At 46.3% G+C, this 17,617-nt stretch overlaps 1 protein-coding gene across 3 annotated transcripts in view; it reads left to right on the top strand.

Moving 5' to 3' along the window:
• SLC4A3 (solute carrier family 4 member 3) overlaps positions 1-17,617 on the top strand; it is a 61,684-nt gene that overhangs the window by 34,943 nt on the left and 9,124 nt on the right. For 2 of the 3 annotated variants that reach the window (XM_066611555.1, XM_066611556.1), the window contains 12 exons: positions 410-590; positions 2,051-2,186; positions 2,788-2,968; positions 3,883-3,996; positions 5,461-5,560; positions 8,065-8,249; positions 10,327-10,540; positions 10,817-11,041; positions 14,287-14,435; positions 15,637-15,831; positions 16,045-16,251; positions 16,864-16,953. In XM_066611555.1, coding sequence (XP_066467652.1) covers positions 410-590; positions 2,051-2,186; positions 2,788-2,968; positions 3,883-3,996; positions 5,461-5,560; positions 8,065-8,249; positions 10,327-10,540; positions 10,817-11,041; positions 14,287-14,435; positions 15,637-15,831; positions 16,045-16,251; positions 16,864-16,953 — 1,977 coding nt within the window. The remainder of the gene's footprint in view (positions 1-409; positions 591-2,050; positions 2,187-2,787; positions 2,969-3,882; positions 3,997-5,460; positions 5,561-8,064; positions 8,250-10,326; positions 10,541-10,816; positions 11,042-14,286; positions 14,436-15,636; positions 15,832-16,044; positions 16,252-16,863; positions 16,954-17,617) is intronic. The other variant, XM_066611557.1, reaches the window with a different exon arrangement.

Here is a 17,617-nt window from a genome sequence, read left to right as displayed (position 1 = left end):
CGCTCTCTTTTGCACCTTTTCCATTTCCACTATGTCTTTTTTGAGATGCGGCGACCAGAACTGGACACAATACTCCAGGTGTGGCCTTACCATAGATTTGTACAACGGCATTATAATACTAGCCGTTTTGTTCTCAATACCCTTCCTAATGATCCCAAGCATAGAATTGGCCTTCTTCACTGCCGCCGCACATTGGGTCGACACTTTCATCTACCTGTCCACCACCACCCCAATCGACCTGTCCACCACCACCATGTACCTGCTCATACCTGTGTTATCCCTGTAAAAGTAAAGAAACTTTTTAGTAGGCCCATCTCTTAAAAAACTCTGCATGATGGAAGCAGGAAAAGACTGAATGATGTGCTTGTAGCCTAATTGCCTTGCTTGTTCCTTTCTCTCCCTCCGACAGGTATTTGTGGAGCTGAATGAATTAGTGCTGGACAAGAACCAGGATATGCACTGGAAGGAGACAGCACGCTGGATCAAATTTGAGGAGGATGTGGAAGAGGACACGGCACGCTGGGGGAAGCCTCATGTGGCCTCGCTCTCCTTTCGCAGCCTTCTTGAGCTCAGGAAAACTATTGCCCATGGTGAGTGACCAGGATGGGACTAAGCTGTGTCCTGAGGTATATGCTGACAAGGCCCTGATTATGGCTGTCTCTTGATGCATGAAGAAGAGCAAATCAGCAAGATCTCTGAATGTTCATGCTGTCCAGAGAAAGGCAAAAAAGCAGAGAATTGTGGCCAACATAATGGGGTATTGCCACCCAACAACCTTAATCCCTTTCCTTCATAATCTGCAACCTGGTTGTGTGGTTGAATATGCAACACCTATGTCTTAGGGCCAAATCACATAGTTAAGTGTAGATGGGCAACTCAATCCTAGCCCCTACCAGCCTATGCAATGCAGCAGCGCCAACGGAATGAGCACTGCTTACTATTGTAAGGGGAGGGGGTCAACCAGATAGCCCAGGAGAGGTAAGTAAAAAATCTTTCTTACTTACCTCCTTGTAGGCTGCCTGACTTCCAACAGACCAACTCCAGCTATTTAGCTGGCACAAGTCTGAGGAGCCTCAAGGGCTGTTTTGGGCTGGGAAAAGGCAGATAGGATCTTGGTGTGTGCGACTGCTACTATAGTCCTTTCCCTTCTGCCTTATCCTGTCCCTGTTTTAGCCCTCTCCCCATCCCAATCCTCCCCCATACCACCCCTGCTGCCACCTAACCTACTGCAGCACAGGCTGGATGAGCTGCTGGTTTGCATGCTGTCCCAGAGTGCATGACAGCAGTGCAATTTGTACAGCGCTGGACTAGAACTTACAGCAGCAGATAGCAAGACCATAGCACCTATGCATGTCTATTCAGAAGCAAGCTTCATTGAATTCAGTGGGACTTATTCCCAGGAAAGTGTGTATACAATTGTAGTCCCACTTCCTGAAGGCCCAATCCTATCCAACTTTCCAGCACCAGTGCAGCTGCAATCAGATCCAAGGTAAAGGAACAAATGTTCCCATGCCTTAAGGAGGCCTCTGTGATTGCCTTCTCACCACAGGATGCAGTGCATGCCCCATTGGCACAGCTGCACTAGCACTGGAAAATTGGATAGGATTGGGACTTTAGTCCCCAGATAGGATTGGTGCCTAAATTTTGCTTATCTTTCTTATAAGGAACTCCAAACCAAGTTAAAATTTAGAAGCCCATGAGAGGTTCTCATGTGATCCCATGGAGTGGGGTGCAGATATATATGTGAATGAACAACATTTCCCAAAGCTCTGAGTAGTCTGGAACTTTTCTGAAACACAGACACTTCTTTATTTTGCTACATAAACTGTTGTGAACTACTTTTTGTTCACAAAAAGTGATGTATGAATATTTTTAATAATAATAATAATAATAATAATAATAATAATAATAATAATAATAATAATAATAATAATAATAATAATAAATCTGCTAAGATAATGTGAGTTAAGAAAGTGGCAGCAGAGAACAGAAAGGGAAATTCCTCCCTTGATCTTTAATGACTTTAACCTGGTGATTTTCTTGCTCTCAGGAGCTGTTTTGCTGGACCTGGAACAAACAACATTACCTGGCATAGCTCATTTGGTGGTGGAGACCATGATAATCTCAGACCAGATCAAGGCTGAAGACAGAGCCAATGTGCTGCGGGCCCTGCTACTCAAACACAGGTAGATGCTGGGACAAGAAGTGCCAAAGGACAGTGGGCTGGAGGTCGAGAGAATCTAAATAACAAGAACACATGAGGAAGAAGAACTGAAAGATAAGAAAATATGAAGGGTTAACGGTGGCATGTACAAGAGGTTGGGGCCTGAAGTTTGCACAAATGCCCCAAAATGTCAAGAGTGGATTGAGTGAGAACAATTTTGTAATGTGAAATTGAAGAGGTTCCTGAGATGATCTTAGAACTTGAAGATTCACAGGTGTGTTGTCTGATCTGAGGCAGGAGAGGGATGGTTTGGATATGTAGGTACTGTACAGGGATGTACAAGACTGAAGGATATATTGTACATGCAAGGAGATCAAGGCTTGAGGATATAGAGTGGTCAGGAAAGTGGGGTTGGAGAGCTCGGAGATATATTCGTGCTCATCTGATGCTGTGTGCACAATTAGGCTTTTGTATGTCTCTATATGATGGTATAATCTCTTAATCTTGATCAGGCTTCAGGCGGTCATTTGAATGGGGAACTCCCACAGAACTGTAATTACCCTTAGCCTGAGAAAGCTGGTCAAGGCCCTGCAGCAATTATAGCTACCACATTGCTTCTGCAGCCACCCCAATGATGAAAAAGAGGCATTCTTCCCTCGGAACCATTCCAACTCCAGCATGAACTCCATGGGAGGAATCCACCACCACAACCACAACCATGCAGTTGACACTTGCGTGCCATTAATGGGGGAAGAGCGCATCGAGATGACAGAACCACGAGTCCATGACCCGGATTGCAGGGAGGTGAGTAAGAAAAAGGCACGGGGAGGAAGCTGACTGTGCAATCCTATCCCCCACAATTGCCAATCACACAACTGCACTGGCACAGCATGTGCTGCATCCAATGGTGCAGGGTGGGGAATCAGGAGGCCTGCCAAAAGTAAGTAAAAATATTTTGTACTAACCTCTGTTTAGCTTATGGGTCTCCTCAGACCCATGCCAGCTATACAGCAGGTGTAACTCTGAGGAGAGAAAAGGGATTGCTGGGTTGTAAAAGAGGGGATAGGATCCTGGCACACACTGGTGCCACTGAGATCCAACCCCTGCCCTCCCTGCCCCAAAATCCCCCCTGCTCTCCCACTTCCTCCTCACAGCATTCCCCCCATCAACTTACCTAAAGTGGTAGATCCTCTGGGAGTCACTGCCATGCCTCTCACCATTTGCGGCCTAGAAGTGTGCAATGGAAGCTGAACTTTTATACCACCATAAAGGGCCTTAAGTTGCTGGAATACAAGTTCCAGTAGCACAAACCCAAATAGGATTGGACCCTGGGTGGTTTTCAAAAGGACTTTCAGATTTAGAGCTGAATGGAAGCAAAAGGAAACTCTGAAGTGAAAGTGAAACTCTGAAGCAAAAGTGGTGCAGGTCAGAAGGTGGGGAAAATTCGATCTGAAAGTGTTGAGGCCTCTGCCCCCTCCGCCTCCTCCCATGAGAAGAGCTTAACATGAAGTGGTTTGGAATACTGCAGATTTGAGTCCATCCTGGCCCAAGAGAACATACCATGCTTTAAATATGCTGCAAGTGGCCTTTCTTACAATTGTGAGACATATACTGCCCAGACATCTGCTCCAAGTTGGTTCTTGACAACTCCTAGTTCCTGTCACTGGAGGTTCTCCCAGGCACTTATTCAGAGGGATCCTCTTCTCTCCCGAGGGCAGGGGTTGCCCGGGAGGAATGGCCGGGCCCAGCGTGGTACCCCCATCAGGCTGCAGCAAGTGGGCTGGGGGGTCATCGGAGCCAGCCGCCTGTCCCCCAGCCCTCTTAACCCTGAGGTGAGCTTGCGTTCGGGACCCACAAGTAGCAAGGTCCAGCAGCCCCCTACATCTTACCCTCACCCATCTCCCTCATCCTGTGACCCTTCCTTGTCGCTGTGCTCCTTCTGCCCCTACTTATGCTCTGGGCTTCCACTTCATTCCCCCACCTCACTTCCTTGTCTTTCCTTTCCTGTACCGGAGGTGGAACATCTCCAAGCCTCCTCTCCTCCTCTATCTCGCCTTGGCCTTCTTGCACTCTGTTCATCTTCCCAGTCCTAGTGGTCTCCACCTGCCTTCTTAATATCTTTTCCTGTCTGTCCCTACTGCTTCTGCTTTTGTAGCCAACCATCTCTGCTGTTTCCACCCCATCCTGGCTGCTCAACCAGCCAGTGTGATTTTCTCATGGCTCTGTGGTGCCTGCGTTGTCCTACCTGAGAACTCCACAGGGAGTCATCTGCATAAAGGCCCTAGTGGCCCTAAGATGAATCAATGTTCATGTACAGGAAAACTATTGTTATGGCACGTACGACAACCACCACTGCATGACCTGGACTTGACTAATTAATTAATTAATTAATTAATTAAAGTTATTTTTATCCTGTCTTTTGACTTAAAAGCCCTTGAGACAGCTTCCAAAAATAAAATCACATTACAATAAAATCACTGTCTGATTTTTTTCTTCTGCAGCCAGGTGGAATGGTTAGGGATAAACACAGTTCTAGGAAGCGAGGAGCTAGATGGCAGTTAGTATCAGTAGGCCAATGGATAATAATAATAATAATAACAACAGGTAGTTATATACCGCCTTTCTTGGTCTTTATTCAAGACTTTATTCAAGGCGGTTTACATAGGCAGGCTTTATTTAAATCCCTTATTAAATAGGGATTTTTACAATTTGAAAGAAGGTTATTTCTTTCAAGAACCACTACATTCAAGGTGTTTCATTCCGATCTGGCTTCACATTCTGGCCTCCATCCTCCCACGCTCAGAGCAGATGGAATAGCTCGGCTTCAGCTTGTCAGCTGCTTCAAGGTCGCACGGTGCCAGTGGCCTCGAACTGGCGACCTTATGGATGTTATCTTCAGGCAGACGGAGGCACTACCCTCTAGACCAGACCTCCTGCCCTCCCAAGGATGGGAGCTTGGTCTCTGCCCTGTCCCTTTACTGCAGATTGACAGAGCTCTCTTTTGGAGAACTGAGCAACAGCCAGCCTCTGCTTGGTTGATGGAGGGGTCCTGGCTTTCTGTCCTCTGCTTTTGCTGCAGATTGACAGACTTGACTTGAATGGGCATATATAGACAGAGAGAGAACAGCAGGAGATCAAAGACTGTGCCCTGTGGGACCTCAGTGACCTGAATGCAGTCTCTGAATTTGTATGAATCATTTATCTAGGAAAGCCAAGTACTACTATAGCAACGTAGGGTGTAAATGTCATGATAGAGAGACAGTGCTGGCTAATGAGAACATTTCTTGTTGCCACAGAAAAATATGCACCACTCCAACTCTGAGGGACATCGTGGCAAATATCTCAAGTTGCTGGAGAAGATCCCAGATGATGCTGAGGCCACCGTAGTACTTGTTGGTAAGGAATGCCCCTCATAAGCCTATGTCTAGTACAGACACTTTGAGCTGGGGTCCTTGTAGTGAGATGTCTAGCTACTCCATTCTTTTGTTGCTGTTGACTTGTGGGGAGATCAAGTATTTCCCTTAGGCCTGTTTTACTACCAAGTCTTCCTGCTTGACCATACTGCCTTCATAGCTCACTTTCCTGCAGTAGGTATTATTCACTGGGTTGTGATGTTTGCTGGAACAAATAGCAGCCCCCCCCCCCCAGACCACTGGAGAGAACAGCTAAAGAGCTGGGAGGAGGCAGTTGCCCTCTATAAGGAAAGTGTCAATAGCCATAAACTTCAGAGCTTTTCTGACTACTAAGTTTATATAAAGGATATATTTTTCATCATTTTCCCTGCTCTGTGTGCGTGTGTGCGCGCGCGTGCTTGATTTGTCCCTATAGTAAAGGACTGAGTAGACCAGTGGTTCTCACCCTTTTTAGCCTGGGACCCACTTCTGACAATCTGTCTGGGGCCCACCTGAAGTGATGTCAGCAACCTGGAAATGATGTCATAGACAGAAGTGACATCATCAAACAGGAAGTGACATCACTATGATGTCAGAGCTGGGAGTGATGTCATCAAGCAGGAAGTTCCTGCCTAGAAACTCAAACTATAAATGACAAGAGACAGTATTCCAGCTCAGAAGCTTCTTCCAATTCTCCCTGCCCTCGCTATCATTGCTATCAAGCAAAAAATAAAACATCTGGAACAAAGTATTTGTGTATTTATTTACTACTGTTTTTATTTCTGTCTTTATTTACAAAATCTCAAGTTATTTCTCGTATTGCGCTTGAAACTAACAAACATTGATGTGGGTATTGATAATGTGCACAGCATTAGCCAGAAACAAGTGCACCCTACTCATGCAACTCAATATAAGAAGTAGCTTGAGTTTTTGTAAATAAAGGGGGGAAAAAGTAGTATCCCCCTCAGAAGGAAGATAAGCAGGGACGCTTCCCCTCATCTCCCCCAAGCCCAAGCACATCTACTCAGAATTGACTCCCATTATTGGCAACCGGGCTTACTCCCAGGTAAGAGTAGACAGAATTGCAGCCTAAGAGAGAAGTAAGAAGAGGGGAAGGGTGCACATCAGAGAAGCGGCTGGGGGAGCAGAAGTCTCCCTGAGTGCTCCCCCCCCCGGCCAGGCTTGCCCTCCCTCCTCCCCCCCCTCCTGGCTGGTCTCTTGGCAACCAGGGATCCCCCCTCACCCCAGCAAAGATATAAAGAGAAGACGTGCTAGTCAGGGTAGGAAAGGATCCTGGCTTCCAGGCGATTTCAGAGAGGAAGAGAGGTCGTGATGCAGAGGACGAGAACGGCAGTGGGGTGGCGGCGGCAGTGATGCTGCTTTCAAGGCAGGCTCACAAGAGGGGAGATCATGCAGGTCTGCCTCTACTCACCCAAGCCCTGTGTTCAGGTCTCTGCCTACACTCTCCAACCCAGTCCAGCTGCAGGGAGCAGGGGAGCTGCTCTGTCTTGCAACCCCAAGGCAGCCCATCCCGTCAAGACAGCCAAGCTGACAAAGGTTGGTGGGGAGAAGCCTGGCTGGCTCATCCACATCTCTCCCAGTCCTTCTTTGCCTGCAGTCCAAGCCTGCACTCCGCGATTGGCCCCCCTGAGGGAAGTTCCAAGTACAGAGGGAGGTTCAGCTGGAAGGCAGCAGCATGTTTTCTGAGGAAAAGCGGCATGCTGCTTTCTTTGCACATGTGCAAGCAGCTCTTAGTTACATCTCAATGCCCACTTCCAGGCTTTGCCCACTTCCAAAATGGCACCGCCTTTTGCCATCTTTTGCCATCTTCCAAGATAGCTGCTGTCAGCTTCTCGTGACCCACCAGAAATCGGATTGCAACACACCAAATGGGTCCTGACCCACAGTTTGAGAACCACTGGAGTAGACATAAGGGACCCTCTTATTTGGATCTTGTGGCCTGGGCATTCTTTACTGTGATGACTGTAGAAATGGATGGATAATTGTCCTTTAGGACATAACCTGCTTAGAATTTCTAGGTTGGTAGAGAAAGGTCTATTCTCTAAATAGGTTCAAGCAAGTTATTTATTTAAAGCATTTATGTCAGAAGCTCAAGTTTCTGCTCATTCTTTGAGCTGCAGTTAGAACTGACTTTGGCCCTTGGCATAGCTGAGGTGGTTTCAGGACTCGTGGTAGTTTCACAAAGTGATCCTATTAATTGAGATTTCTTTTTTTAAATTGCAGCCTTTCCCTCATCTCCTGCAAATGTAAGGGGCAGTAACTGCAAACTGCTTGTTTAGGTGTTGTGTCCTGAATTACTCACAGTACTCACTGTCCTGTGTTACCAGCAGGTGATATTGTGAGGGCACTGCCGGAAGCAACTTGCTGTTGAATGTTCCCAAGTGTGTGCTTTTGCCTGGACTCATAATACCTGTGACTGCTTTTTGCTATGAGGAGCCTGTAGTTTACTCACTGATCCACATGGTTTTATTATTCTCCTCCTGATAGGTTGTGTTCAGTTCCTTGAACAGCCAACAATGGCGTTTGTGCGTTTAAATGAGGCTGTGTTCTTGGAGTCAGTCCTTGAGGTTCCAATTCCCGTTCGTTTCATTTTTGTCTTACTGGGACCAAGTCAATCCAACATGGACTACCATGAGATTGGGCGTTCCATCTCCACACTCATGTCAGATAAGGTGAGGAGCTGATGGCTGGTTCAGGCTGCAGTCTGGAGAATAGATGTGGATGAGATCTGGATGTGGATGGGTGCTGAGGAAGGCCATTGAGAAACAGGGCAAAGTCAAGGGATGCTTCACTACAGTCAAAAGGGACAGGATCAGAATGAAATGGGAATCAAAAGTTCCCAGTCACAAAACTGCCAACCAAATTTCCACTACAGATCGAACTCACAACAGAGTCTCCCTATAGGTTCTCATTGAACAGGAGGATGCATGTGGCAAGAGACAGTCCTTCTCTCTCTAATGTGTCCTTAAAACCATTAAAGGCCTCATCGGTCATTACCAGCACTTTAAATTGTATCCAGAAATGGAGAAGAAGTCAATGTAGACTGTATAATAGGGTATGACATGGTCACGACCCCTGACTTCAGTTAGCAACCTAACCACTGCATACTGTACCAATTGCAGTTTCCAGATGAAGTTCCAAAGGCAACTTTATGTAGTGTGCATGACATTAGTCCAATTTCAATCTCACCAATTTATGGGTAAACATTGCCCAATATGACTGGTCCAAGAAACGGTGCAGTTGGTGCACCATCCTAAAGTGCATCCAGGTTCAAAGCTGGATCCAGGAGTACCACGAACTGCAAACTTGATTTTCCAAAATGGAGTTCTACCCCGTTTGATAATTGTTGATAATTCAACAAGTTGATAATCAACAAGTTGATAATTCAAGTTTAATGATTAGGTATTAAGCAGCTTTTGGATGGTTGGTAGCTAATGACACAACATGCTCCAGATTTTCTGTGGGATTCCTCTTGATTTGGTCCAGCAGCCGAATTTATTGTCTGCCCAGATTATCTTGGACACCTTGGCCTATTCTATTTCCCATTTCGCCACTGGGTGGTCCAAGTGGTGTTGAGATCCAAATGAGGAAAAGGTCACTTCACACAGAGTTGCAGTTCATTCAGATTTTTCCTCATTCTTTGGAGATGGAGACACTTTCATGGCCCCTTTTTCATGTAGATTGGGGACAGATTCACAAAATTTAACTATAGAAGTATATTCATTTCCCAATAGACATCTGCTCCTCAAAATAAAATCATGAACTTTCCATAAATTCCTGTCATGATATCAGACAAACATTTGTTAGGAGAACCAGGTTTCAGACACTGAACTTTTAACAGCCCAACAGTTGCCCTTGTTTTCTGAGGCATATCAGTCATCCATTTGGAGCAGGTCCTTCTTGATGGTGGTGCCAGCCCTGTGAAATGCCCCTCCCACTAGAGTTTAATTAACTCTACCTACCTCCTAAGAGCTCCTACCTTATCCTCCTTCAGATGCTAGGTAAAGACAAACCAACAGTTTGGTTTACTGTTCCATTTTTGGGGAAAGTTGATGGTTGGCTCTGGACGGTAATGGTTGGCAACACTGTTGAGGTTTTAGTTGTAGGCAGGAATTGTTTGAGCTGCCTTTTTCTGTTTTGTTCATTTTGTTTTATTATTGATTTGTTTTTATGATTTCTTTTATTAACTGAAAAGCAACTTGAGGTGTCTATAAGCAAGAAAGGTAGGGTATAAATGTTTTAATAAAAGTAAAAATGGACATCATTAGGTGCACTATTTAAAATGGCAGACTATGCACTTGATGCTGCTTTAGTGTTTATGCACAAACTTGTATGTGCATTGGAATCAAGACCCACCAGGTTTAACTCCAAGAGACTCTTGAGGTGCGTTAAGACAAAAATGGCAACTCCAGTGAACACACATGCCTAATATTTTTGCAAAGCATCCCAAAATCTTCTCCAAAAGCAAAATATGGACAAGGCAATGATAGTGATTTAGCAGAGGCAGATACCAAGTGCAAGAAGGGCACGTGGAGGACATATTTTCATGATACTGGGTAGGATTAGGCTTTCTGTCTGATGAGAAGAAGAGCTACAGAGGCTTGTGTGATGCTGGATGGACACTAGCCTTGAAAGTGGGCCCATCTTGAATCGCAGACAGCATAACCACACAGTTGTATGAAAGAGGACAGATTTTGAATGAAGGACTGCTCTTTGCCTGACTGATCACGTTTCCCTATTGCTTCACAGCATTTTCATGAAGCTGCCTACATGGCAGATGACCGCCAGGACCTACTCAATGCCATCAATGAGTTCCTTGACTGTAGCATTGTCATTCCCCCATCAGAAGTGGAGGGGAAGGATCTGCTCAAGTCAATTGCCACCTTTCAGAAGGAGCTACTGAGGAAGAGGAAAGAACGGGACCAGAAGTCTACCAAAGAAGGGCATGTTCAGGAAGCCAAAGGTCTCTTCTCTCCCTGCCTTTTGCACCTAGACATTCTGCTTCATACCCTGGGTAGGGTGGGTAAGGGTCCGCACAGCCCAAGTGCTGCCTCTTTCTCAGCTCACAAGAAATGCAGTGCAATTTAGTTGACACTTAGGGGGGGACTTTCTGACAGTTAGTGGAAGCAAGTAAGAGGACCTGAGCCTTGATCACATGTCAGGTGTTGCTGGAAGTTGGTTTCTACTTCCTTCTCCCTCCTTCCCCCACTCCCCTGCCATGCTGTTCATGTCTTTCCAGAGCTGTGTGAGGTGAAGGCTGAGGAAGAAGAGGAGGGTGAGGAGGAAGATGACCCTTTGAAGCGCACCGGCATTTGCTTTGGTGGTTTGGTGCGGGACATAAAGCGCAGGTACCCCAAGTATCTGAGTGACCTCAAAGATGCCCTGCACAGCCAGTGCCTCGCAGCCGTGCTATTCATCTACTTCGCTGCTCTCTCTCCTGCCATCACCTTTGGGGGACTGCTAGGTAACAAGTCCACCCTCCTTTCCCACTTGCACCCAGCCCACCCCATTCTCCACTCAAGCTGGTTCCTGTTTGCCTGTGCTGGCTGGAAGGGTTGGCAGGATTTAATTCTGTGTGTGTCTGTGTTATCTAAGCAGCTGGGATTGCTCATCCATGCCTGTGCCCATGTTAGCCAAGTTAATAGCCTCAGTTTGGCTCTTGCTATGTACAGGCTCTGACCCATTACACTCTTATCTGGCTCTGGGGTTTCCAGCCTAAGCATGCAGAAACAGTGAATGCCATGCTCTGCCATGCCATGGCAACAGGAAAAGCACTGGCCTATTACTTATCACTCCCAATATTGCTAAACTGCGGGGTCTGTGCAGACAGTACAGATGCCTCAATGGGAGAGGGAAAGGAACAGGAGAAGAGGGATCTTTAACTACCCTTGAAGAAAAATAGGGGGCAAAAGTGACCCCTTGCCCCCCCCCAAGCACTTATAATTGTTGGGGATGTGGACTGAAGATGAACATTACCCACATGCTGCTAGAGAATACAGTAGATCTGGCATCAAGTATTAGCTCTTAACCAACCAGAACTGAGAAAAGGAACTTTCTGTGGTTAGGGGAATTCTTCTTTCACTGCTGAAAGAACTGGAGGGGATGCACCTTGAATCCAATTTCCTCTCTCCCTGTTCTTCCATGAATGTGCATGGGTGCCAGTGTTTTCATACTTTCTTAAGCACCAGCAGTGACTGAAGGCACAGAACGGAGCAACTTTAAATTAAAGGCCCAATCCTATTTGGACACTCTGCTGACATTACATGGACACAGGTGTGATATCCATCATGTCCTAAGCTTGTCCAGGAAATACCATACCAGTTTGGCCGTCCCAGTAATGCTGGTACAGCCCTTCCCAGCAACACCGATAGCATCCATGGAAACCCCAATATAGCCTGTCACCCACGGAGCAGTGTCCTGACCTCAGCATGTCATCAGGCATGATGCCAGCATTACAACCATATGTCATCAGTGTTACATCCATGTGTTATCGGTTTTATGTCCGTGCATCATTACTGTGATGTCCAAGGAGACAGTTATCACATCCACCCTGCCCAAATGCCAGCAGGTAGAGAAGCACTGCCAGGGTGAATGGAGCAGGGGCAGGGCTAGTGAGTGGCCAGCGCTGAGGGGGCACCCCCTGCCATCCACTTGAGATGAGCAGCATAGCTACAGGCACCTCCCCTAACCATGGGAAGATGCCCCAAGGACACCGCGCACGCACGCACACACGCACACACACAATATAACACAGGGATGCCACACTACCTCCACCCCCATAAGAGCTACAATGGCATCAGAAATGAAAGGGCAAAAGCAAAGACCTCCTAGGAACCCCTGCACCAGGGTTCAGGTCCCACCTACAAACATATAAGTCTTTCTGTGGCAAGGGTTCGAATCCTTGTGGGAGCATTCACCAGCTAGAATGAATCTTTTGCCAAGAGAGGGACTAGAACAGGTCACAAAGGGAGCCTCAAGAGCACTCAGGCAAAGCAGTGTCCTGGTAACTCACTGTGCAAAGATGCAGGCTGGGAGCCAGGTGAGATGGGTTTCAGCTCAGCCAAAGGATGTGCCCTAACTAGATTGTGATCCTTTTTGTTTGGGACATGGAGACATTTAGTTATTTGATTTTCCCTGTAAACTGCCTTGTGAACTTTTTTTTGTTGAAAAGCAGTATATACATATTCTTAATGATGCTGCTGCTGCTGTTTTTCTTTTCCCCATTGTTGGCTATGGGGTTGCTTATACCAGATCTGTTGTTGGCACAGCATTTTTCTAGCATCAGGGGCATGTCTGTCGTCTGAAGGGAAGTTAAGATCTGGTGTATGTTGACTGCTTCTCATCCCTCCCATATTCCTTCCATGTCATGCCCCCACCACTCCATTGGCAGAGTTTTACTCTGGCTCCTCTCCATTGGCAGATTTATACCGGCATCAGTGTTACACCGGCAGTGTTTTTTCGGCCATTGCACTGGCATGCATAGTGTGTGTGTTGGCGGGAGGGCTTCTGCACCGACAGGGCTGTCATAATGCTGACTTAGGCCCAAATCCTATCCAATTTTCCAGGGCTGGTGCAGTTGTACCAATGGAGCACGCGCTGCATCCTGCACGCGCTGCATCCTGCAGTCACATAGGTCTCCTCAAGGTATGAGAACATTTGTTCCCTTACCTCCGGACTGCATTGCGGCTCCACCAGAGCTAGAAAGTTGGATAGGATTGGGCTCTTACATGGCAGTACACTGGTGTTTCTCAAGGATAGGCTTCGGCCTTAAGTAAGTTGGGGTCTGGTCTCTGCCTGGATGGGAGGCAGCCTCAGAACTCCCTGAAAACTGCCCAGAGCTTCTTCACGGAAGAAAAATGGGCTGTGAAATGTAATAAGTACCTTTTAAAAATGTATGAAAGATCAGATATGAAAGATCAGATCTTTCTATTTGAAAGGTCAGAGTCTTATCTACATTTTCCATTCATATTAGAGGCCAATCCAACTGGTTTCCTCTGCTCCTTTTTGGAGCTGTGGTGGCCACCAGAAGCAGATAAAGGTGAACACCATTTCCCCTAGCATTCCCCTCAGCATTTTCTTTAGGAAGTACTGCTTCCTTTCATCCATAGGTACTGGCAGTGACCAGTGCAAGCAAAAACAATCCCCAGTTCTAGACTGTAGGTATTAGTACTTCTAATTTGAGCAGTTTAGAGTTGTTTGAAAGTGCCCTGCCTGGCAAGAAAATACTTGGATAAAATTTAGCATCTCTCCATATGGAGAATGCATTCCATTACTTGCTTGGCTCTCTAACAAAGGGCACAATCCTAACCAACTTTCTAGCACTGACATAGCTGTGCCAATGTGGCATGCACTGTATCCTGCAGTGGGGAGGCAGTCAATGGGGCCTCCTCAAGGTAAGGGCATGTTTGTTTCCTTACCTTGGGGCTACACTGTGGCTAGGTCAGTGCTGGAAAATTGGTTAGAATTGCGCCCAAAAGCATACAGGTCTGTGCAGGAATGCATTATGTCGTGGGGACTCTCCGTTAGTGACTTCTTAAACATTAAGGTGTCTGTTCACAAAGAGGCTCCATGGTCAGTCTGTTTATACTGTGCATGAACTGTCCTGTCTTTGGCAATTATGAGCTTTTTTCTCTCACCAGTGGGAATTGGGCATGTGTTTAAGTCTCCCACTCTGCAGTATGTCCCAGAGGCATTGCTCTTTTTTTACAGGTGAGAAGACGGAGGGTCTCATGGGTGTCTCAGAGTTGATCATCTCCACCTCAGCATTGGGCTTTCTTTTTTCTCTGCTGAGTGCCCAGCCTCTCCTTATCATTGGCTTCTCAGGGCCCCTGCTGGTCTTTGAGGAGGCTTTTTACAAGGTACTTAAAAACCAGTGTTCTGTTTGTAAACCAGTGTCCCTTTGACCCTTCCCCACCACATACTGCCCCTTCCTGCTTCATATAGTACTACACTCTATGCTATGTGCACATCACCCTATAAGGCTTGAGTCTGGCCTAATTCACGTTACTGTACAATTTCCAGAATACATTCCAAATAGCATGGGAGCAGAACTAAGGCCCTGTAGTAACGTGACCACTAAACAGAGAAACCTTAGAACTTGTATTATGGGATGGAGCTCCTCCACCCTTAGACTTTTCTTTCTTGTTGCTTTTAGTTGTTAGCTTAGTTGCGTTCTGTCCTGCAATAAAGAAACATGCTTGTTTGATGGCAATAAACAGTAAATGCCTTATTTCTTCTGGAACATGGGGCAACCTAAGGGACTCTCTAGCCACCTTTAACTTTTCTCAGCACACTCCTGAACTGTAGGTCAAATTTAGAAGCTAATGCCCCAGGCTCTGCATAAGTGCACCCCCACCACATCATAATTTGAGGGAACCATATACCCAAGCCATTGCATAGAGAGGAATACTGTTCCCCCTTTAATGACAGAAGCTGCATGCGTTGCTTTGACCAAGGAGGCACTATGTATCCCATTCTATAATGGTGAACAGAAGGAGTGATCTTCAGCCAATGCTGCTGCTGTTTCTGCTGCTTTGGTCAATTCCTGTCTCTGCTTGCATGAGCATTTGCCCACTGAGTGTTCCTTAGAGAGTTCAAGTACGGTTGGCGATGATGGCAGAGAAGATGGCACAAATTACTCAAGTGGGTGCTGGCCAGCATGCACTACAATGTATAGGGTGGTGGGATATGTTTATAATATGCAGATACACTACAAAGACGAGCTTGAGTAGATTTTGACACAGCAGAGCCATAGCCATTGACATGCAAGTAACTAATCGGGATTGAGCCTGATGAAAAACCCCTTTTTGCTTGATTGTGTGGCACCTTCCACACATGGTGATTCAGCAGCATCTGGATATATGTCTTTTTTGTCTTTTTTTTTCTTTTGTGGGGAGATCACTGTCCTTGCAGCTGGCCAGTGGCTGCAAAACAGGGAACCTGTCAAAATACCTGGCAGGCTACAAGATCACAAGCTGTACCAAATGGACCAAAAGCAGCTATGAACATATGCTCAAGATTGCTCCTTTCTTTCTGTCTCTCCCGTTTCTGCTTTGCCAGTTCTGCCAGAGCCAGGGAATTGAGTATCTGACAGGGCGGGTGTGGATTGGCCTTTGGCTTATTGTCTTCATTTTCATCATTGTGGCTGCTGAGGGCAGCTTCCTAGTGCGCTACATCTCCCCCTTCACTCAGGAGATCTTTGCCTTCCTCATCTCCCTCATCTTCATCTATGAAACATTCTACAAGCTCTACCAGGTAAGTCTTCTTCCAGATCAGGTGATTTGGGTGCTGCTGTCAATACCCTTGTGCCGGCTGTGTAAGACAAACTGTGGTCTTGGATACTATAACCTTTTAGCTATTTATTGGTTATTCCTCCTATCTGTGGCCCTTGAACATGGAAAGATTAAGAACCCCTTTGCCTGCTCTGGCTGGGTGTAAGTGCCCTCTTTCCTTATCCTACCTTCCCAGGTATTTACAGAACACCCACTGCTGAGGTTCTACCCACCAAATCTTGAGAGGAGCCTGAATACCAGCACAGACTCTGCTGGAGGCTCAGCCTTTGACACTCAGATGCAGCCCAATACTGCCCTCCTGTCCCTCATCCTCATGCTGGGAACCTTCTTCATTGCCTTCTTCATGCGCAAGTTTAAGAACAGCCGCTTCTTGGGAGGAAAGGTGAGGCTGACCACAAAATATAAGACGTGTGAACTGACTTTCCCTCATTCATCCCTTTTGGGTGGGGGAATCTATCTAATCTGTTTACACATCTAGTGAAATGGGAATGTCTTCTTTACTAACACTGTTTGTAGTATGCCTAGGAGGACAAAGGGATGATGGAAAGTGGAGTTATCCCTTCCTCTACGTGTTGGCTAAAGACATAGCTGTGGAGACATAGGATAGTAACCCATCCCTGGGATGCTCAAGTTCAACCTACCTCTGTAAACAGACTGACGCTTATGTCACTACAGTCCAAGGCCTGCCCAAACTTCTCCAGAGATCCTTATGGAATCTGGTCTGATGGGGTCTATGAAATGGTCAGGAGACCTTGAGAGGTGGCAGGATGAAGAAAAGTGTTAGAGATCCATTCATTATCTTTAAGAACTTATACTATTACACCAGCCATTGCCAAGCATTCTCAGATAGAGCTATCCTATCTGTGATATGGTGAAATATTCCTCAGGGACTGTAATAGGTTCAGGGCTCACCCCACGTGGGATTCTTCTTACTGCTCTGGTCTCCAGCAGCATCTCTAGCCTATATTGTGCCCTTCTTTTCTCTACCATGCAGGCCCGGCGAATCATTGGAGATTTTGGAATCCCTATCTCTATCCTCGTCATGGTTTTGGTGGACTACACTATCACTGATACATATACACAGGTAAGTACTACATGTTTTAACCCTGTCAGTAAAATATGTGGGATGGACATAAGTTTTTTAGGGCCCAATCCCATTCAACTTTCCAGCACCAATTCAGCTGCAATGCAACCCTAAGGTAACGAAACAAATGTTCCCTTACCTCCAGGAGGCTTCTGTGACTGCTCCTCCCCTGCCTGGGGGAAAATGTTACAATACAGTGCAGAAGCTTTGCATGCCAGAGGCACTTCCCTGGGTTGACTTTATGGCTCACAATTTTCCGCATCTGCCACATGAACAAGCAGGGACCACTGCAGACTATGTGTAGATAGTATGGCAGCGCCTGTGGAACTCCGTGAGCTCAATGAGTGCACTTGAGACCATTAATACACACACATACAAGTACAGGTACTGTGCAATATTAGTATCCAATTAATATTACTTTCATATAGATCGGTTGATCCAGATACCAAGACAGCACAGCACAATCCAGGCATTTCTGAGGCATCCTTAATGGCTTAGACTTACTGTTTATTCTACTTTCAGCATTGCTGCATGTGGCTTGCCTCAAGGGGTTCTTTGTGAAAGAATTAAAGTGGAAAGCCTTGCTGACCTTCAAGAGACAATACTGCTTCCTAGTGTTTGCTGATTTTGACACACTTTGAAAGGCAAGCAGGCACTCTGAATA

The sequence above is a fragment of the Tiliqua scincoides genome, chromosome 1, assembly GCF_035046505.1.
Source record: "Tiliqua scincoides isolate rTilSci1 chromosome 1, rTilSci1.hap2, whole genome shotgun sequence".
In the NCBI taxonomy this organism is placed as follows: domain Eukaryota; kingdom Metazoa; phylum Chordata; class Lepidosauria; order Squamata; family Scincidae; genus Tiliqua; species Tiliqua scincoides.
Note: the sequence above shows the minus strand (reverse complement) of the source record. Positions and strands in the feature narration are given on the sequence as shown.